The sequence below is a fragment of the Oreochromis aureus genome, linkage group 12 (genome assembly GCF_013358895.1).
Source record: "Oreochromis aureus strain Israel breed Guangdong linkage group 12, ZZ_aureus, whole genome shotgun sequence".
NCBI lineage: Eukaryota > Metazoa > Chordata > Actinopteri > Cichliformes > Cichlidae > Oreochromis > Oreochromis aureus.
Window position 1 is genome coordinate 28,588,700 of NC_052953.1, and position 22,721 is coordinate 28,611,420.

Genomic DNA, 22,721 nt, shown 5'->3' on the forward strand with positions numbered 1-22,721 from the left:
ATCACACAGGAATTAACAATATTAAAGAAGTGGTTTGATATAAATAAATTATCATTGAATCTAGATAAAACCAAATTTATGTTTTTGGAAACCAAAAGAAAAACATCAAAATAGAAATATGTGTTGACAATGTATATTTAGAAAGAGTAAATGAAATAAAATTTCTTGGTGTGATCATTGACCACAAGCTCTGTTGGAAGCCACACATTACTTATGTTCGGGGAAATTGGCACGGGCATTGCCGTCCTGGGGAAAGCAAAGCATATGTTGGATCAGAAAGCACTGCACATTTTATACTGTGCTTTACTACTGCCATATATGAGCTACTGTGTAGAGGTCTGGGGAAACACATACAAAAGTAACACACAAACAATAACTATAATACAGAAAAGGGCCATTAGATTAATAAATAATGTGGGGTACAGGGACCATACAAATGCACTCTTTGTCAAAATGAAAGCTATTAAATTCCAAGACTTGGTGGAGTTTAAAACAGCGCAAATAATGTATAAAGTAAGAAATAAATTGCTTCCAAAAGAAATCTGTAAATTGTTCATAGAAAGAGAAGGTGGGTATAACTTAAGAGGAAATGGAATTTAAAAATACAAAGTGCTAGAACAACTTTAAGAACTATGTCTATCTCAATTGCAGGAGTTAAATTATGGAACAGTCTAACAGAAGAAATAAAGGAAAGTAAAAACATAAATCAGTTTAAAATAAAATATAAAAACCTAATTTTAAATAACTATAAGAATGAAGAAAAACGGGGTTAACCCAGGACGGTAATGTCGCTGGAAATGGTGTTGTGGTTCTTTTGGGTTTTTGTTTGTTTTTTTTGGTTTGTTTGTTTTTCCATAACTTGTGTATCTGCAAATATACTCATTCTGTATTTTTCATATGAAAGAAACTATACTGTGGTGGGGCTTGCTTATTTCTTGTTTTTGATTTATTTACGTTTTATTTTGTTTTGCTTTTTTTTTTTAACTTTTGTTTCATATGTTGATTGTTTAATTTAAGACTAAAAGAAAATTAAATGAATGAGAGGTAAAACTTGAGGGGGTAGGGACAAATAAGTAAATACTTCTGCCTACTCCTTTTCAAACAAATAATGAAATGATATTTTATAATGATTGCGAAGACACATGTTTGAAATGTTTGAAATAAAAATGAACTGAACTGAACTGAACTGAACTGATGCCTTTTGCCACCAAGAAAACTCAGATCTCTACATTATCCAAAGTCTGCACTGCAACCTGCTGCTCCCTTTTCGGTGAATGGTGGCTCATCAGGTATGAATCCTTCCATCGCATAGCTCACCAAAATCTGACTTTCAGTGTTTCCATTACGATGTCCACACAGTTTAGCGTGTAAGAGAGCTTTCCTGACAGCAGCATATGTCCAGCACTGCTGTCATACCTTTGATAAGAGGTGAATCTTGCCAAGCTCCTCGTGTGCAGATATGAAAATTAGAGAGGTTTTTGTCTAAGATCGGAGTGTGTTTTGCCTTCTCTTTGCATGCATAACTGCATGCATGACTGCCAACAACTGGTATAGAAGGCTACCTTTTGATAAACACTTTCCTTCTTGTTGTTCAGCATTTTTTCCACAGAATTGCTTCCCTTGACTGAAGAGCACTATCTTTATCTCTGCCTCTGCCATGTCACCTAAAGTGGCAGAACAGGAAGTGAAGCCTTGAAGTCTAATTAATTTCTTGCATTCTTAAACTCTTGATTTTCTTCCTTTTTTGGCATGAGTATGCACTTTAATCTGATAATTAAATCAGCAACAGCTAGATTCAAATGATGAATATACACTTAGTTTCCTATACTTCTTGATAATCATATTGTCCAGCTTCTACAACCACTCAGATTCTGGTTTTGCGATTCTGTGTTTACTTATCTCCACTGCCTGCTTTACACTTTACACGTGTTTTGTTGCCTGTGAGGTGATCTGTGTCTGGTTGTCCTCAGCACAGTTTTGCAGCATGTAGCTTGTGCAGCTCGGTGACGCGGTTGCACAAAATAAGCTAACGAGCAACTTGTATTCTTTCAGTTCTTGACAGAGATCTCTCTGTAGCTATCACAAAAATCTAAGCATGCTGTAGCTTCTACAGGACTTGATGAGATGTTCCTTCAATGAGGGAGTTAGTTAAGTCTTTCCCTGCCACAGCTGTGAAATCAGGGAGGTGCTCTGATATGTATCTGTGCAGTCAAAGACTACCTATAACCTGTTTTAATGCATTTTGCATCATATTATGCTACCATCTTTACAAGTCTCCATCATGGAAATTTCCTCAGGAAACCTTTTTTCCAGAGTTTCTGTCAGGAGCTTTTCAGCTTTTTACTTTAGTTTGTCCATCTTTAGCAATTGGTTCTTCTCCTCCTTCTTTTGGGTTTAATTATTGTTGGCTAAGCTGCGCAGAGTTTGTGTTATTTCTTCTTTTTGGTTCCTGCCGACTCTTTTTCACAACCAGCGTGTATTAGATATTTGTATAGATGTTTTCCTGTATTGCTGATGTCCCATTTCCCAGCTTTTCTCTGTTGCTCCATTGGATGTTCTGTGTCTCAGTTTTGCTGCCTGACATTTAACAGATCTTGAATATCAACAACCTACTCTGAGCATTTCTGAACTGGTTGCTAGCTTTAGCATTCAGCTGATGAGGTCTGCTATTCCTTTCTGAGCTCGGTCACATCCAGCCTACTTCTTTGGTGAAAATCTCCAGGCTCTGACTGCATGGCTCTGGAGCCGCCCTCACTCTTTTGTCCCAAAGCTCGTTGGTAGTCATTCCATCCTTAAGGTGAACACAAGTGTTATGAGCTGGCTACTTTACAGTTAGCATCTGCCTTGCCAGTAACGCTGCAATTACTCCACAAAGCTCCTTAAATATTTAGACTTTGGCTCAAACCACTGTGTTTGATCATGAAGAACTTCCCAGTCATCACTGGCTGCACAACAAAACTGTGTACGTGTTTGTGACATGAGCAGAGAATTATTATGAACCTTTAAAGTAACCCGTTTGGCTCTTGTACTTCATAAAAGGCAGCTTGGATGTAGTCCCATAATAAAACAAGGAAGATGTACAAAAATGTTTAAAATGTATTTTATACAACATCAACAGTTACAAAACAAACATATCCAGCTGGAGTCCAGGTTATCACTTCCTTTTACTATAACACGCAAAGCAGCTATAAAGTACAGTCAGGAAACTGTTGCTCCCTGACTTGCTTGCCCTACAAATTTTTAAGCTGAGCACAACAGCAGAATTACACACTGATTTATGACAATTATATACATACATAATACAAAAATCTATACACAATAGCAGGAAAAACTAATGGAGCACAAAATCTTAATATCCATCCTTCTGTTTATCTTTATTTGGAGAGAGGCAGGGTACATCCTGGACAAGAACCACACCAATCTGATGCACAGCTAACACAGAGAGACAGACAACCATTTACACCAATAGGCAATTTAGAATTAAACTTAACCAATTAATTTTAGTTAATAACTAATAAAAACAAAAAGGATCAGTATTTGGCTCAGCATTTTCAGACCAAAAAAAAAAGAGCTGATCTTTCTGTTTGGCTGTAACAGTCTGTGAGATCTCGCTTTGCTGATGCTGACACACCTGTAACAACAACTGCACCGGTGATGTTGGACTCTATAACTGTGAGTTTCACTTATACTACATATAAAAGATGAACGTAGACACTGTGAAGTTTCATTTATCAAGTCTGAAACTGAGCATTTTGACTGTTACATCTTGTTAATTCTTAGTTATAATGTTTAGTGCAATTAATTTGACTTTATATATTACCAAGATTGATATCGTTAAATATTCAAAATTGCACTCAAGGGCATTAACTTGTTTTAGTTTGATGCACAATAACATCGAGGTTGTAACAAGGGTAAAGCTTAAGAAACCTTGATTAGCCCAGCTGGAAGTCATAAAGTGTCAAACAGATATAAACTGTTCTCATTCTCTTAAGCAAACTTTTGGTCATTATTCCTCAATCAAGAAAAAAAAGGGTCAGTCTTTTGCTTTCAAAGAAAACAAAGTTTACCACTATGAATTCACTTTTCTCTTGGCTCGCTCTTTTGCCTCAGAAATGGGTGGGAGACAAACTTTGAGACAGTGAGGATCGGGATCATCGGTCATCGGGATGCTGTTACTGAAACTATGCAATCGCAAGGCGTGAAACAGACGCAAACTGAGAGGGAGGAAAGAGAGGCTCCCAGATATGTTAAAAAGGTTGGTCTGACATCGAGCTTAACTGTTTGTTTAAAAGACCACAAATCAACTGGTAAATAACTTAAGGCTGCCTAAGGTGTACCCTACTTTATCTCTCTTACTGGGAGTCATGAGGGCTAAAATTTACAAATTAAACAATGTGTTTACTGGTGGAATGGAGCAGGAAGTCTCTAACCGTTTTTCTAATAGACTTTTTACAAATGAATATTTTGGCGGTCAGAGTCGCCTCCTGCTGGTGGTTTAAGGCACTTAGATTTCTAACACGAAAGCTATTTAAGAATGTATTCTATATGTATTTTTGTTTTTCAGCTTTACATAATACTGCACTCCATTGTGTTTTGCCCCAACTTTCTGAAAACATTGCTAAGATTAAAATGAGGAATCTTGATTGTGAAATTTGCTGCAGATATTAATGTTTAAGATAACAATTTGGCTGAAAGTTCAGCCAATGCACTGGTGTAATAACACTGCCTGGTTTTTACAACACTGTCTTTGCACTGCTTTTAATGAAATTTGGGATTTAAATAATCTAATGGCCACATTATGTTTTCAGTATAAAAATCTATTTCAGACACACAAGTAAAACATGAGTGTACTATCAAGTCACATATATACATAGCTGGAAAAATAAACATGGACAGTGATCTTTATTGAGCTCATCATTAACCTGTGAGAAATGGCAGCAAAGAGTCAGAATGTGCACAATTTATCTGAACAGAATAGTGAAAAGAGATCAGATGCAGTCACAGATGAGCTGTATCTTTACTCAGAGTCAGAAAACTGTTTTACTTTGTGGTTTCTTGGCTGCAGGAGTGTCTATACCCTTAAAGCTGTGCTGTATATGTAACATCACTGACTGTTGGTCTCAGTAACCAGCAGCTTTGCCTTTTTTCCTTTCATCAGACCATGCAGAGATACAGCCACCGCTCTCCTTCTCCACAGAGTTAACGACATTGTAAAATTTTAATATTTGATGTCCCTTAGCTTCAAGAGCATCAACTACATCCTACAAGGCAAAGAGGAGAAAAGACTCAGATGGAACAAAAGCTGCAGAATTCATCATTTTATCATATAAAATTACTGAATTTATTACCTTTTTAGTCTTGGATTCAAACTTTACTTCACCTTTAGAGTTAACATAAACAATTGGAGAATCAATTGCCTCCTTAAGGCTCTTTCCAAACCAAAGGTGGTTCATGATCGCCTTGGAGAGAAATAGAAAAGTAAATGTCAATCTTTGAGATGACAAAGTGATGATTATAGGATGGATTAGGGTGAAGACGCCCTTGATTATTATGCAAGCTATAACAAAGTGGGGCATCAGTCTGAATTAATTTATCTCAATGGCACTTTGTAAGTTTACCGAGGCCACTCCCGGTGTGATCATGCTCCCACCACACCCTCCAATCACCAGCGTCTTTGACTTAGACTTCAGCACAGATGGAGCCATATTGGAGGGAGGCCGCTCCCCTGAGAAATACAACAAAGGCTTTGAGTGGCATGAAAAAACCCAACAGTCTATAATGTCTCCATGAATCTCTTTGAATGATGAGAAAACCCAGAAGAAAACAGAAAACAGTGTGGACGCACAAATTTGTGCTTGAATCATGTGTACAAATGTTTCACACATAAATCAGTGATCCATCATTGTTTCCATTCCTGCATTTTTTTATACTCTATAAACAAATTTAGAAGTGCTTCTGCCGATGCATATAAACAAATGATGAAGGCCTGGCTGTCTTCAAAAATTTGAAGATGTCTTAAAACTGAATAAATTTGACTTCAATTAAAGAGGTCGAAGAAAGGCGTGTAGGAGAATTCACAAGGACTTAGGAAAAGAGTAGTGGTGCACTGAGAATCCGACCACACTGATGCTGACATTAGTCTCTTTGACAATATGACACCGTATGTCTGCTGTGAAAAAAAACTACAATGTGCAGAGGATGGACTACAAAACCAAAACCTTACTTAACCACAAGATGTTCTTTACCTGTTATTACAAAGGCTGGAATTTTAAAAGAGAAGGAACATATTATATAAAATAAAAAAGCATATCATGTTTGTTGTGGTTGTGTCAAGAGATTTATTCTAAAGACACTTCTTCAGCTAAGAGTCTAAGAGGAGAAACACACACAGACGCTGCAGCATTTACTTGTATACAAGGGCGATCACAGAACACTCACACCAGAGTGGGGGCCCTGTGATGCGCGCTCTGTTCTTGCAAGTGTCTTTATTTATACATAAGAAAAATGAATACATTTGACGTGAGCATGTGCGTATGTGTGTGTGTGTGTGTGTGTGTGTGTGTGTGTGCGTGCGTGTGTGTGTGTGTGTGTGTGCGTGTGTGTGCGTATGTGTGTGTGTGTGTGTGTGCGTGTGTGTGTGTGTGTGTGTGTGTGCGTGCGTATGTGTGTGTGTGTGTGCGTGCGTGTGTGTGTGTGTGTGTGCGTGCGTGCGTGCGTGCGTGTGTGTGTGTGTGTGTGCGTGCGTGCGTGCGTGTGTGTGTGCGTGTGCGTGTGCGTGTGTGTGCGTGCGCGTGCGTGTGTGCGTGTGCATATGTGTGTGTGTGCGTGTGCGTGTGTGTGTGTGTGTGTGTGTGGGAGGTCAGAACTGCTTGTTTGACTTCTTCCTATCGCTGTGAGAAGACTCAGATACAAATATCAGAACATGTTTTATAAGGAACAATCAGTCCTGAACAATGAAAAGAACAACCAGTTCTAAGCAAGGAAATGATCATCATGCAGCATTCTATCACAAGCAAACTTATATCATTAAAAGCTTATACTGACTAAAACATACAATTTTCTATTGACATTCCCTCCTGTTGTCAGTATAACCTTTAAGTGAGATATCAGTATGTAACATCTTGTTGTACATTTTCTGTCACATCATCATTAATCACACAAAGTCTTCACATTCCAACAGTGCACTTAAAGAAAATATCTAAACTAATTATTTTCTTCATCTCATATGTCATTGTACTGAAGTTGAGCAAACCTTAAGCTTAATGCAGACTACTTTTAGCAATTATCCACCTCACATCATAACTGACTGAGGTGCCTCTTCATATTAATATTATTTCATTATTAACGCTATTATCTCTTTATATAACAGCAATAGTATATCCATCCATCCATCCATCCATCCATCCATCCATCCATCTTCATCCGCTTTATCCGAGGCCGGGTTGCGGGGGCAGCAGCCTAAGCAGAGAAGCCCAGACCTCCCTCTCCCCAGCCACCTCCTCCAGCTTATCCGGGGAATACTACATGCGTTCCCAGGCCAGCCGAGAGATATAATCTCTCCAGCGTGTCCTGGGTCTGCCCTGGGCCTCCTCCCGGTGGGACATGCCCGAACACCTCACCCAGGAGGCGCCCAGGAGGCATCCTTGTCAGATGCCCGAACCACCTCAACTGGCTCCTTTCGATGTGGAGGAGCAGCGGCTCTACTCTGAGCCCCTCTCCGGATGGCCGAACTTCTCACCCTATCTCTAAGGGAGAGGCCAGCCACCCTTCGGAGGAAGCTCATTTCTGCCGCTTGTATCCGCGATCTCGTTCTTTTTCGGTCACTACCACAGCTCGTGGCCATAGGTGAGGGTAGGGACGAGATCGATCGGTAAATTGAGAGCTCGCGCTTACACTCAGCTCCCTCTTCACCACGACGGACCGGTGCAGCGTCCGCATCACTGCAGCCGCAGCACCAATCCGTCTGTCGATCTCCGGCTCCCTTCTCCCATCACTCGCGAACAAGACCCCGAGATACTTGAACTCCTCCACTTGGGGCAGGAACTCATCCCTGACCCGGAGTGGGCACTCCACCCTTTTCCGGCTGAGAACCATGGCCTCAGATTTGGAGGTGCTGATCCTCATTCCCGCTGCTTCACACTCGGCTGCGAACCATTCCAGTGTGAGCTGGAGGCCTTCACCTGATGAAGCCAACAGAACCACATCATCCGCAAAAAGCAGAGATGAGATTCTGAGGCCACCGGGCGAAAGCCCTCCGCCACTTGGCTGCGCCTAGAAATCCTGTCCATAAAATTATGAACAGAACCGGTGACAAAGGGCAGCCCTGGCGGAGCCCATCACCCACCCGGGAACGAGTCCGACTTATTGCCGGCAATGCGAACCAAACTCTTGCAACAGTTGTATAGGGATCGAATGGCCCGTAGCAATGGGCCAGACACCCCATACTCCCGCAACACCTCCCACAGGACACCCGAGGGACACGGTCGAATGCCTTCTCCAAGTCCACAAAACACATGTAGACTGGTTGGGCAAACTCCCATGCATCCTCAAGTATCCTTGAGAGGATAAAGAGCTGGTCCAGTGTTCCGCGACCAGGACGAAAACCGCATTGTTCCTCCTGTATCCGAGGTTCGACTAGCGGACAAACTCTCCTTTCCAGCACCCTGGCATAGACTTTCCCAGGAGGCTGAGGAGTGTGATCCCCTGTAGTTGGAACACACCCTCCAGTCTCCCTTCTTAAAGATGGGGACCACCACCCGGTCTGCCAATCCAGGGTACTGCCCCTGATCTCCACGCAACATTGTAGAGGCGTGTCAACCAGGACAGCCCTACAACGTCCAGAGCCTTCAGGAACTCGGGCGGACCTCATCAACACCAGGGCTCTGCCACCAAGGAGTTGTTTAACTGCCTCAGTGACCTCGCCCCGGAAATTGGCGGGTCATTCCCTCATCCCCAGACTCTGCTTCCTCATCGGAAGACGTGTCAGTGGGATTAAGGAGGTCCTCAAGTATTCCTTCCACCGCCTGACAATTTTCTCAGTCGACGCCAGCAGCGCCCGCCAGCACTATACACAGTGCAGGTAGAGCACCGCTTTCCCCTCCTGAGACGCCTGACGGTTTGCCAGAATCTCTTCGAGGCAGTCCAAAAGTCTATTTCCATGGCCTCTCCGAACTCCTCCCACACCCGAGTTTTTGCTTCAGCCACTGCCCGAGCTGCATTCCGCTTGGCCTGTCGATACCTGTCGGCTGCCTCCGGAGTCCCACAGGCTAACCAAGCCCGATAGGACTCCTTCTTCAGCCTGGTGGCTCCCTTCACCTCTGGTGTCCACCATTTGGTTCGGGGATTACCACCAATAGTATATTACAATATTTATTTATATTTTATTTGTATCCACCAAGGGTGGTGATCTGCAGTTTCACCCTTTCCCAAGCTGGAGACATTTACCTTTTCACACACTTTCCTTGGCTGAACAATGACAAAACCTTAATATACCTTATGCATTTCTCTAATTTATTTAATATGTGTTTGTGTGAATCATTCTGTTCATTCAGGGCATGGTCTTCATCCCAACTATGTGTCATTGTTAATACCAGTTTACAGGTTGTTATCCTTGCTATCATCAACTTGAATACATTACAGTTAAGTTCTAAATCAATTTAGCCTTTTGTTTATTTTACTTTATTCCTCTTGTATCTATATGTATTCAGTCGGGTCTGTTTCCAGCCCTTTTTAAACTTCTACTTTGATCTTGAATTTTTCACTTGGTGAGGGATTATTATGTTCTTCCTGATCTGAACTATTCTCTTCACCTGAGCTGCTATCCTGTTCTGAGTCACTGTCTTCTTTGTTTGTTAATGCTTTTACTCTTTTTTGCCTGTCGTCCTCTCCATTCCTCTCCCTTTCTTTTGGATTACTCCTGCTCCGGTTTGTTGTTTTCTAACCATCCCTCATCAGGTGTTAATTTTGCTTGTTTATTCCCCATTTTTAAAGATTTTGCTGGGCCTTCACTGACACGCTTGACTTCAGAGTGGTTTACTGATACGGCCTTCGACTTGACCCTAAAGGTCAAGCGGTATCAGTTTTATGAGACGAAGCTCAACCGTTCTCCTCTGTCACCAGTACGTGAGCCTCAAGCAAACAACAAAATAAAATAGAAGTAGTTCAGCAGCGTATTGTGCTGTAAAAACAACTTACTTCTAGACACATACACACATAGACATTTGCGCGCCTTTACAATTTGTTATGAAGTAATTACGGCTACTTCTAAAACCTAAATCTAATTCGGTTCATTTTGGCGAATCCTAACCTATTTTATTTTTCTATTTTGTTTGTTATTCGGTTCATTACGGCGATTCCTAACCAAAATAGTGTTTCTCTCACCCTCAGACGTTTCACTGGTGGTTTGGATCGCCAGACTGAATCCCACCGCCGTGGACCAGACTAAAAACACGGCCTGGACCCGAATTTTAGCGTCCCAGGTCTTTCGGCCTCGTCTAAGAGGGCTGTGCACAGACTTCGGTGCTGGCTTCCCACGGCGTCAGGAATCAGTGCTGGATCCTGGACCAGAGTCACAGATAACAGTTCTGATGTTTCTGCCCCGGCTTCGAAGGACCAAAATAAATGTCAAGAGATTTATTCTAAAGACACTTCTTCAGCTAAGAGTCTAAGAGGAGAAACACACACAGACGCTGCAGCATTTACTTGTATACAAGGGCGATCACAGAACGCTCACACCAGAGTGGGGGCCCTGTGATGCGCGCTCTGTTCTTGCACGTGTCTTTATTTATACATAAGAAAAATGAATACATTTGACGTGAGCATGTGCGTATGTGTGTGTGTGTGTGTGTGTGTGTGTGCGTGTGTGTGTGTGTGTGTGTGTGTGTGTGTGTGTGTGTGTGTGTGTGTGTGTGTGTGTGTGTGTGTGTGTGTGTGTGTGCGTGTGTGTGTGTGTGTGTGTGCGTGCGTGTGTGTGTGTGTGTGTGTGTGTGCGTGTGTGTGTGTGTGTGTGTGTGTGTGTGTGCGTGTGTGTGTGTGCGTGTGCGTGTGTGTGCGTGTGCGTGTGCATATGTGTGTGTGTGCGTGTGCGTGTGTGTGTGTGTGTGTGGGAGGTCAGAACTGCTTGTTTGACTTCTTCCTATCGCTGTGAGAAGACTCAGATACAAATATCAGAACATGTTTTATAAGGAACAATCAGTCCTGAACAATGAAAAGAACAACCAGTTCTAAGCAAGGAAATGATCATCATGCAGCATTCTATCACAAGCAAACTTATATCATTAAAAGCTTATACTGACTAAAACATACAATTTTCTATTGACAGGTTGTGATAGTTGCTTCTTCGAGTGTTTATTTATTTTTCATTATAATAAGAGGGGGTGAAGTTACCAGAATGAGTGTTTAATCGAAACAGGTGGATGGTCAAAGCTTGAAGCTGTGAGGTGCAGTGCCAAAACTTTGCCTCTGTCCTAAAACTGTTAATTCAATCCTGACACTGAATGTTTAGAGTCGCGCCCAACATATTTCTGTTCCTTAGTACAACTGGTGTTTTCATGAAAGAGAGCAGAAATGAACTGAACTGGGCTTTTTTTTTCACAGCAGTGCGCACACAGCAAGAGATTTCTCTCTACTCAGTCTGTAAGAAATAAAACTTTGAATGTCCAAATGCATCCATGTTCAGAGTTAACTATATGTTTAACAGTCTGTTGCTAAAAATTCAAAACATTTCAGCAGCCTATGGCAGGAAGTAACATTTACATGATGTGTTCCAGTTTATCAGTTTTATTTATCATGTTCATGAATGGTCAGCTTGTCTATTGCTATTAATTATGGGATGGCATTTTCTTCTCTCATTTCATAAAAGATGGTTGCAGTGAGACACATTTGGTGAGTAGTTGGTAGCAGTGGGCACTGCTCAGTGTAGATTGTCTCCCCAAGTGGCCCCCAGTTAGCTGCATTGATTTGTTAGTTTAGTAAAGCTTCTGTTTTTAACTATTATTCAGTATTAGTAGTAGTTTGGGTTTTTTTAAATATAAGAAAGCAGCATGTCTAATTCTATGAGTTTTGGTTTTTCACCAGTCTTATTTTTCAGTTACTGATTGGTCATAATATTGAAATGGATATGTCATATGTCATACCTCTATCTTGGCAGTAAAAAGTACTAACAATTGGTAATATAATTAAGGTTTATTAGTTTTGTGTCCGTGTGTGTGTTGGGGGGGGGGGGGGCGAACTCCTCCCCAACATACTAACGCAGATAAACATTCACGTTTATCAGGTACATATGATATTGACCATGTTCGAAGGCTTAGTTTAGCAGATGACTTCATCCATCCATCCATTCTCTTCCTTTCAGGGTCACAGGGGAGATGGAGCCTATCCCAGCTGCCTTAGGGCGAGTGGCAGGGTACACCCTAGACAAATCTGTCGCAGGGCTAACACATAGACAGAAACAACCATTCACACTCGCACTCACATTCACACCTATGGCCAATTTAGAGTTTCCAATTAACCCATCCCCACTAACTCCATGACTTTGGACTGTGGGAGGAAGCTGGAGTACCCAGAGAGAACCCACGCAAACACAGGGAGAACCTGCAAACTCCACACAGAAAGACCTCGGCCTGATGGTGGAATTGAACTCAGGACCTTCTTGCAGTGAAGCAACAGTTCTAATGCAGATGAGTTCAAATTTGCTTAATTACCAAAAGAGAGAAAGCTCATAATACTGGTATTCTAATGTGTTTATATGTTTAGAATATTATTGAGTAGCAACACCATCCATGAGAGATCTTCAAATATCCAATTCACAAAAATTCCATTCACTACAAAATTAAGGGATTATTTTTATCCTTCAACAGATCGGTGTTTGTATTATTACTTACATTATCTAACTGTCTTAAAATGTTGTTTGAGAAGAGAATAGTTGTCTGTATGTCTGAAACTACATCAGTGTAAAGGATGTTTTCCACAGCAATAAAAACTTCATGAGCAGCCTGCTAGATGTGTCTCCAGACCTCGTTGTGTTCTTAGCTTTGAAAGAATCCTTACTATGACCCAGCATCTGCACACTTCTCTGCTCTGATTACTTGTGTTTCATATATATATTAAATGTAAAATCCATCCTGCTGATCCCTTACCAGGAGAGATGCTATCAATTTTATGACAGAAGTCATACACCTCGTTGTTGAGGATGACTCCAGTGCTTGGAGAAAAGACTCTGGAGCCAAATCTAAAAAGAAAAAAATACATGAAATACATGAATACATGAACTAGATCTAGACCTAATTGCACAGACACCACCACGACCCAGCGGAGTGGAGAAATCTTGTAAAAATGTGGTCTAAGGAGCTTGGAAAGAAAAAAGCGTCTGGACTTCTTTAAGTTGCTTGAAGACGTTTCACCTCTCATCTGAGAAGCTTCTTCAGTTCTAAGGTCAAATGGTGGAGAGTCCCAGATTTAAGCCCTATGGGAGTGTCTCCCCAAGGGGGGCGATGGACCCCCTAATGATCCTCTACCTAATCACACGAGCCAAGGTGTGAAAATGGGTGTCGGTCACAATCAGCCAAGGTTTCGGGTGAACTCATTTTGAAACCTAGCCCCACCCTATCATGGGATTTCCTGAGGTCAGAAGGCCCAGGATGTGAGTGGGTGTTAAGGCGTCTGGGAAGGGATCTCAAAACTGGATTATAGATGGCAGACAGTTGATGTCTGAGGCTACGTCCGCATCATTTTCTCTCCATTTTGGCCTTCCATCCACACTGAGACGGCGTTTTCCTCAAGGAAAAACGCAGCGTTTTGAAAACCATGCATTTATGAAGTGGCTGTTTGGTCTCTCCAATGTAGAGGTCTGAGCATTCCTCGTTACACTATACAGCATACACTGCATTGTTAAGTTTGTGTCTAGGAGTCCTGTCTTTGGGATGAACCATAGAGACATTTTCTTTCCAAGCTCCTTAGACTCCGATGACCTGGATGACTGAGAATCTTTCCAGACATCTTGTAAAAATGTGTTTCTCCATAATCTCTTAAACCATTTTAGTCTTTCAGTTTCAAAGGAAGACTCATTTTTGATAGCTGGTTCCTAACAGTGAAACAGATTCATCCAGACACTGACATGTGGTTGATGGTGCTGGTGGCAGACACAGCGGATCCATCCTCAGCCAGCACAGACACATGTGCGGTACCCATGCTCTCCAGATACGGAGTGATGCTGTGATACTGGCGCTCATGAGTCTTGTTAGTGATCAAGCTGCGTATGTGGTTGGCAAAGCTATCCTCTGTGAATTTCTCGGTCATCTGTTTGAACTATAGAGCATCAAACAAATAAACACATTACAGACGGCACAGAGAGACTGATAAAACATAACACATTTGAGCCAAATATTAACATGATTTGGGTTCATCGCATTTAAAAACTCTTGTTATTTATTTGTGTCAAGTGTTACACCATTTGTCATGTTTGTCATCATGTTGAAGTGAAAATGCACTCTATTCAGACCTTTAAAAGACTAAGTACACCTTTACTGCAGCCAGGTGCTGCACTTATTTAACAGATCGTCACCATCAAGTGTGAGCATCTCCATAAAAGGAAAAGATTTGTCAGTTTGCTCATCCGGAGCATTCAGGTATATCAACACAACACTACAATCTTTCCAGGAGTGGACGTCCCACAAAATTCACTTCAAAGTCTGATTGTGCAACACTTAGAGAAACCGCAAACTCCTGGTCTGTTCACATCACCAAAAATAAAGGATCTACATAAACTTATAAAACACGACAGCAAACTGTCATTCAAGTCAAACCATGTCACTGAAATTTAAACACAGGTAGTCTCCCCTACTTTAGGTGGCTTCAACTAAACCTGATGCATACATGATAATCTCACAGCACAATGTGGACTCTATGATACACAAGACTCACTGAACTCTGAGAGCCTGAAGGGCCTTTGCTTTCAAATAAGATGTAAAAATGGCACTGCTGTGCTCTGAACTCTCGCTCTGAAAAAGATCCTGCTGGATCAGGAAAAGTGCATTCAGGGGCAAAGGCGATCGCAGATGTGTCAAAGTCAAATGATAATAATAATGATATTTTGTTAATAATAATACTTTTGAGACCCGGACTTTATTTTTAAATATTTTATAATATCTATAGTTAGTTATTTGAGGTGTGGTATTGCTACTTTTACTCTTGTTCTGTGCAACAAAAACGTGCAAATACATGAATCTTCTCTGTGGTATTTTGAGATACTTACTTCTTCTGTGTTGAACTCTGGATCTCTGATATGTTTCTTTAATCCATTGGCAAATTTTAAAGCTTCAATATAACGGTGATAAAATAATATCTTTTCATTGGTCATCTTAGGTTCTGAGTTCATTTTATATCCTGAAAATATAACAGGCTGTTATTATTTGTTGTTTTCTTTTGTTAAAAACAAAAACAAAAGACAAAATGCATTCGCAGGGCTTCATAAATGCAAAGATTGGTTAGCATTCTTTTCTTCCATGAAGTAGAAGCTACATGCTAAGTGGAACGATCAATAAATGCATTAATTTGAACAGCTCAGCTAAACACATAAAATTATTCAACAAACAGCATTTTGTAATTTTATAGTGTAGATGAGCAGCAGCTCTACAATCAGTGTCTAACAGGAACCTTTCATGATGTTGAGGATGAGGCTGAGGATGGCTCCTCCTGCAGGGGGTGGAGGGAAGTACATCTTATAATCTCCTAAAGAAATATTCCACGCATCAGTCACATTAGCTTTACATGATGCCAAGTCCTCCAGTGTGAGGTTTGCTCCTGAGCAAAAACAGTGAAACAAAAGATTCTGCTGAGCAAAAATGAACACAATGCATTTCATAATCAAGACTTTGAATGGATCCAGACAGATCACAGTGTAACCTGTGAGGGATCATGATACATTTTTACAGAAAAAAAAAAAAAGATTTTTTTAAATTTGTAATTAGATCATTGTTCCTGCCAAACATAGAAAATGGTCAGAAAAGAGAGCAGGATGAATCCTGTCTGATAATACCTGCTTTCTGTATGTCACTGATTAAATTCTTTGCTATTGTTCCGTTGTAAAACACATCTGGTCCCTCGTTTGCGATCGTCTCCAAAGTGTCAGCAAGTTTCTCAAATTTCACAATATCACCAGTCTTAAGTATGTTCCCATTTTTATCCAAATATAACTCCCTAAAAGACAAAGACAGTGAAATAAAACTGAAACATTCATTGTTTGCTCCTCATATTTTTGAACTCACACTGTGGGTGTATTTCATACCGTAGTGATGTATTAGCAATGCGTGGGATGTATAGACCTTGGACATAAGGAATAGGAAACCCTTCTCTGGCCAGTTTGATGGTCGGCTGAAAGAGTTCAGCCCACGGCAACTTCCCATAAAGCCTGTGTGCTGCTTCATAACCTCGAATTTCCCCAGGAACCCCAATCCATCTGCTATCTGATCAGATGAATAATGGATAGTCAGTGCTGGAAAGTAACACCTACATTTGCTTGTGTTTGGTGTATATAAGTTTAATATTTATTGCCCAAAGATGACTTTGGCGCTATATATTTAAAATTCAACTTATTTCTAATCTATTTCAGAGGCAAACCTTTGCTCTTTACATTTATTTATTTCAGTATATTTAGACTTTTCCTGGCTTAAAGATATCATACATGGCACCAATCTGTCTGTCTCAATGTCAATCTCATGCTTCCCCTTCCTCATAAACCCTGAGATACTTATATTCCTCTACTTGTGGCAGCAGGTCATCCCTGACCCAAATTGCCTTTTTCCATTAGTATCTATGTGGGTTGGCTTGGCACAGCTTTTAGGGTTTTCGATTAGGTGGTACCAGGTATTTTTTTTAGTACCTACTAGGCTGGGGTTCAGAGCAATCTGGGTTGATCTAAAAATGTGACATCGTGTCGTCACACTGCAAGACACCGATTGACTAGTCAGTGGCATCACTTAGTGAGTCACGAAAACCAAAACTGAAAACAAACAAAAAACCCACAACACTGACAAAAAAAGCCACAGACCGTGCAGCAGGTATACTATCACCTTGATGCCCTCCTGTGTTTTGGCGTTTGTGTCACATACAAATGACATCCCAGGATGGTTGGCCCATGCACATTAGGTTGTATTTGATCATAATGAAGAACATATTGAGTAGAGTTGTGCCACACTGAGTTTCGTCAAGCCAATCTGAGTAGATACCAATGAAGAAGGGCTAAAAGTGGGCACTCCACCTGGCTGAACAACATGGCCTAATTGGAGGTGCTAATTTTTATTCCCCACTTCTTCCAACACTCGGCTCAATCTATAAATTCTGCCCATAAAAATTATGAACAAAATCGTTGACAATAGTTAGCCCTGGTGGAGTTCAATACCCACCAGAAATGAGTCAAATTTATTGGAGGCAGTGTGGCCCACACTCCCACTGCAGTTGTACAGGGACTGAATGGCTGGTAGTAACTGGCCAGACATTCCATACTCCCGAAACACCTCCCACAGACCCAAAGGATGCAGCAGAGTGCCTTCTCCAAGTCCACAAAACACATGTAGATTGGTTAGGCAAACTCCCATGTACCCTCAAAAATCCTTGTCAGTGTCAGTGGGGAAACTCTCCCAAGTATTCCTTCAACTGTTGTTCCTTATCCTGCTTACCTGACTAAGATCTTATTTATGATCTCCACTCTCACTCTGGCAAATGGCGCCATGCTACAAAAGTGACTGCATATCTTCTGGCACAAGCTGTGCTTTATAAAAGGTACAGACCTGTGGTGATAGGAGTAAAGCAATGGCAATTGCTAACTCCAAATTGTCCATCTTCGTTCAGAGACCATCTGTTATCAAATGGTCTCTGAAGGAAGCAATGTGGAAAAATACGTGATACAACCAGTCTGTGGGCTAATCTGTTGTTGGTCCATCAGCCAGCCACAGAGAAGAGCCACGTGTGAACTGTTAGGAATACCTCATTTATGTTTTATTTTTGAATAGTTCATTTATCTTTTATTACACATTCATGTTCTGTAGGATGCTATAAAGAAGAGTGCTGAAAGAAAATGCAACACCCATATAACACAAGCCTGTAGTGGAAAATTACTGGACACGATGGATAGGGCATAGATTCTGGTGTAAGTAGGGAGGAGTTTTTTCTCTTCACAGGGAGATAGCTGACTGGAGTGGAATGCATGATGAGACGAGAGCCAGATCAAGTGCCAAAAAAGGGAGAACTTTCAGTGGGTAAATACTTTTACAAACAGACAAAACTGCAGTAACACAAATTAAGCATAAGTTCTAATGTGAGCGCACAGGAGCAGGATTACCTGAAATTTATGACAGCAGAATAGATTTGTGACAGCAGGAGGAGTTAATAAAGCACAAAGTTAAAGCAGGTTAAAGCTCTGTCATGCAAGAATGAGTCATATGTAGTTGGGTGCTGGGTGAGGCTTGGTGCTTTGACGAACTGGAAACATTTGGAGCATCATGACATGAAAATGACGAAGAGCCAGGACTGTTTAGAGACTGCTGCTGAAATATGAAAATGCTTGCTTGAGTGCACACAGGCATGTTGCTGTGCTAATGACAACACAATAAGGAAGCAGTGTTACTGTGGTAAGATCCTATTTCATCAGCCTGAAACACAGTAGCATCCTCAAAGTGCCTCTCTTACCTCACAGATTCATTAGATCTACATACAATAAACAGATGCTGGTCTTATGGCATTATGGCAGATAAGCAGCCCACCTTCTTTCCAGCTATAGTCCTTGGGACATGTCTGAGGCAGGTCAGGGCTCGTGGTTGTGGGGACAGTCTCTCTGGAGTTGATAATTTTCACTTTACCTTTGAAAAAGATGGGATATTGTTACTTTATTCCACAGGAGGGCTGAAGTGCGGCATCAGAAAAAGGATATCTTGTTACCAGAGCTGTCCATCACAGTGAATATGACTCCGCCTCCGATGCCCGCACTCTGTGGGTTAATGATGGAGGTGCACAGCAGCGCAGCAATGGCAGCATCTACTGCAGAGCCGCCTTTCTGAAGAATGTCCCTGAAAGAGTTCACGGTTATCACCTCGGGTGTCACTGTTATTGCTGCTGTGTAGGGCTGTAAAATCAATCGAATCTCGATCACGATTTTGGTGTGAAATTGAAATTGAAATTATTTATTTTATTTTTTTTTGAAAAAGCATGCCCTGCAAAAGGAAAAGCAGAGCAAATAATCCATAATCAGCGCCTGACCACGTGCCCCATGCGCCAGTCACAGCCGTTCCTTGCACCGTGCTGCTTGAAGGTTCCTGGATGAGTAACACTATTTTAAAGACATTTACAACTAAATCTACCTGTCTGGCAAAGCAGAAGGCGAAGTGCTTGTTCTGAAAGCAGAAGAAGAAATAAAAGTTAAAGAGGTGTGTCTGTGGACCAAAGCAACATAATGTTTAACTGCCAGAAAGCCCTCTCACATCAACTGAGGCTCAAACAAACAAACAAAAATCTCAAGTTATTTTTCTCTCTTTTATTATTGGCAAAACCTGAGCTCTATGCAAAACGCAACAGTAAAAATATAGAGGGATCTCAAAGCTGCCGAGTTTTACTGACATCCATCATGCAGTTTTAATGAATTGAGTGGAAGACGAAAGATTTTCCTGTAAGATGCGCTTTAACAGTCAGGTTTTAATTAGCAGAGATTTAGCAAAAAAGTGAAAGCACTGCCATGTTGATTTAACCCTGTGTTAAAGTTTTGTGCAGTTTCTTATCGTTATTAGTGGTAGTATTTATATTTTTCTTCCAAGAGATGCCGGTAGGTAAACGAGGCAAACAACATCATTTTGATGCAAAGTTTTATACATTACCAGAAATAGCACAGCATGGACGTAAAAGCAGTTTGTATTTTTATCCAAGTGAGAGAAAAAAAACTTTTTTGCTATTAAAAAAATAAAAAAAAAAATAAAAAAACAAATCAATGAATAACGTGACAAATATCTGACTAGAAATGACCGCGATTGGTTTTTGGCTGTAATCGTGCAGGGTGTGCCTTACATCCATGGAAAAAAGTCTGTGTCACACTGTGGAAACTTTCAGTTTTCTCCTTTATAAAACAATATATGGGCATGTGTACAGTACATTTTACTGGAGAATATCTGTTAAGTATGAGTAGTTATATTGTGATGTGGAGGAAAAATAAAAACTTGTACCCTGATAAAGACGCGGGTTAAGGGGCTCAAAACTGCGTCGTCTGAATTCTTTGTTAGTACTGAATAGAAGAAATCGTAAATAAAACACTCACCGTCCAATCTCTGAACATTTGAGAGAGTCTGCGGCCACTGCAGCTTTCAGGCACTCGGGCCTCAAAAGTACAACACACAAAATTATAACAAGCACGCAGAGCAATGTGATGATCGGTATCATGTACTTAAGCTTCGCCATGGCTCTTTCTTCTCTGAGATTCAAAACAAAGATTCACAAGCGTGCCAATTTCACAAAGGCGTGTCTCAATGTCTGAACAAATACTAACGCTTAATTTTTAAATTTCAGCTTCACAAATCTAGCATCGCATTCAAAATGTTCCCTGTGCATACACACATCTAAAATCTGTGGCTTCCTTTCCGGTCACTTACAGATCGTTACGTCCCTAAAAGGCACGATTTCCCCTGGCAGGAACTGATCACGTTACATTTTGGTTTTTTGGACTTCAGAGATTCTTCACGCCGTCAGCTCCCCACGGATCCACAAAGGTAAGCTGCGTTCAAGTGCTACTGGAAAACTGGGATATCTGGACGTCTTCTGTGTTTCTGTGTTGTGTTAAAATAGTATATATATTTTTTAATTTATTTATTGATTTTTTTTTTTTTGTTTATTTTATTTACAGCCAATATAGCTGCAAATGAAGGAATAGCATGATCAGGCATCCTTATGGATCATCTAGTAGAGGTGGGGGTACGCCAGACCTCAAGGGCTGGTGTCCTGCAGGTTTAGATGGGTCCTTGATCCAACGCAGCTGGTTTTAATGGCTAAATTAGCTCCTCAACATGTCTTGAAGTTCTCCAGAGGCCTGGTAATTGCAATACAATCATGCAGAACGGTCCCTCCTACACTGGCCACGATCATGAATGTTATGAACAGAGCAGTCATGAATGCAAAACTGTGCAGGAATCAGGGCAAATATCGAAGTATAAAGAAAGAAACCTGAAAAAAATGACTGCAGAGAATTTCGCTCCTTAAAAGCTCCTTTAAGGATGTTTTCATTATATAAAGCATCTGAACAAAAGGGACATTTTTGTATGAATATTCATATTTAATTGAATATATGTATATACAATAAACTTTAACTAAAGGTTAATTTATAAAAAAGTATAAGGACATTAAAATCCCCTTTGAAAGCACAAGGGCAACATATCAGATGCTGAAACTTGTTTTATTTTTTTTTTTTAAATATATGCAAAATATACATTTTAAATTTGCTTACCTCAAGGATGATGTCCTACAACTTGATGACCATATGGACAGCAGATTCCCCCATTTAACACAGATGTACTTTTTGCTGCTTCTTCATGCTCGAAGTAGAAACCACAATGGATGGATGTTTGATTTGGCACAGATTTGACATAATATGTTCTGTCTGATGCAAACCTTCAATTTATCCTGCTTGGGACCCACAATAAAAGTAAACTTGCTTGTGATTCCCTAGAGGTGGGTTTGATATTTAATATAATCTTATAAATAAATCTCCAGTGTTTATAGGATGTAGCTTTGCTAAAACTAACATGCCCGTGACAAAAACTGCACCAGCGTTTTTGGCAAATTAGCTGTGATTGTGTGTTACAGATATACTGTATATTAGAAGTTGGGTGTGGTATTAGGTTGATGGGGCAATCACTTTTTCACACAGGGCCATGTAGGTTTGGATGTTTTCCCCTTGATAATAAACGCCTTCATTTAGAAACTGCATTCTCTGTTTACTTGTCAGAAAATGCAGTTTCTATATAGGACGGTAGGACTCTGGTGGAGGCCCGTAGCGGTCCTGATGAGCAAGGTGAATTGAACTTTTTTTATATTTGTGTAATATTTACATTTGTTAGATAAACTGAAACATGTAAGCATGACAAACACAAAAAAATAGGAAATCAGGAAGGGACAAACACTTTTTCACACCACTACAGATGGACGATGATCTGTGCTGAGCTTTACAATAATAAGCTTTGCTCATGTTTCAGAGATGCTGTAAGAGATCGATATTCAATGCCCTGAGATGACATTGAATTTTAATTATATAGCACCGAATTATAACAATTAAATTCTAATCAACTACATTTCAGAGGAAAATAGTGGGGGTGGGGTGGAGGTCTATTTATAACTAGTTATGTTAGAGTTAGCAGTTTGCATGTTTTACCTACCTTTGCACTTTATATTATGTTAAATTATGTTTACACTTTTTCAGGATCAACAGTGTTTTCAGGATATCAGATAATTAACTTCCTTTCTATTTAGGCAGGCCAAAAAGGGGTGTAGCATGGACTTCTTGGCATTATACATAGACAGTTTCTTAGGGCACTTCCTTCCTTAATCCAAAGCTCTCACGCTGACTGTTCCTTCATTTCCCATGGTGCAGAGCAGAACACCAGGCCTTTTGTCCTGTAACCTTTAAATATCTCATCGGTGCATTTGTACAGAAGGTTCCAGCGCTTCCTGGATCTAGGAACACGTACACCTCAACT

The 22,721-nt window shown here is 40.7% G+C and overlaps 1 protein-coding gene across 4 annotated transcripts; it reads right to left on the bottom strand.

Moving 5' to 3' along the window:
- Nucleotides 1–3,085: 3,085 nt before the first annotated feature.
- LOC116318851 (glutathione hydrolase 5 proenzyme-like) lies at nucleotides 3,086–20,737 on the bottom strand. Of its 4 annotated transcripts, none has more exons than XM_039620973.1 (13): nucleotides 20,294–20,737; nucleotides 19,350–19,382; nucleotides 18,931–19,058; nucleotides 18,756–18,851; nucleotides 16,283–16,460; nucleotides 16,034–16,194; nucleotides 15,652–15,798; nucleotides 15,251–15,381; nucleotides 14,114–14,304; nucleotides 13,137–13,228; nucleotides 5,619–5,725; nucleotides 5,349–5,459; nucleotides 3,086–5,261 (listed from the first exon to the last, which is right to left on the bottom strand). In XM_039620973.1, the coding sequence occupies exons 1-13, from the start codon at nucleotides 20,431–20,433 to the stop codon at nucleotides 5,121–5,123; spliced, it is 1,656 nt and encodes a 551-aa protein (XP_039476907.1). In that variant the 5' UTR covers nucleotides 20,434–20,737; the 3' UTR covers nucleotides 3,086–5,120. The 4 variants fall into 4 exon arrangements, with proteins under 4 accessions (XP_039476907.1, XP_039476909.1, XP_039476908.1 ...); XM_039620975.1 differs by lacking the exon at nucleotides 19,350–19,382 and having other exon boundaries at nucleotides 20,294–20,353; nucleotides 20,625–20,729; XM_039620974.1 differs by having other exon boundaries at nucleotides 18,931–19,382; nucleotides 20,294–20,353; nucleotides 20,625–20,729.
- Between the last annotated feature and the right edge of the window lie 1,984 nt (nucleotides 20,738–22,721).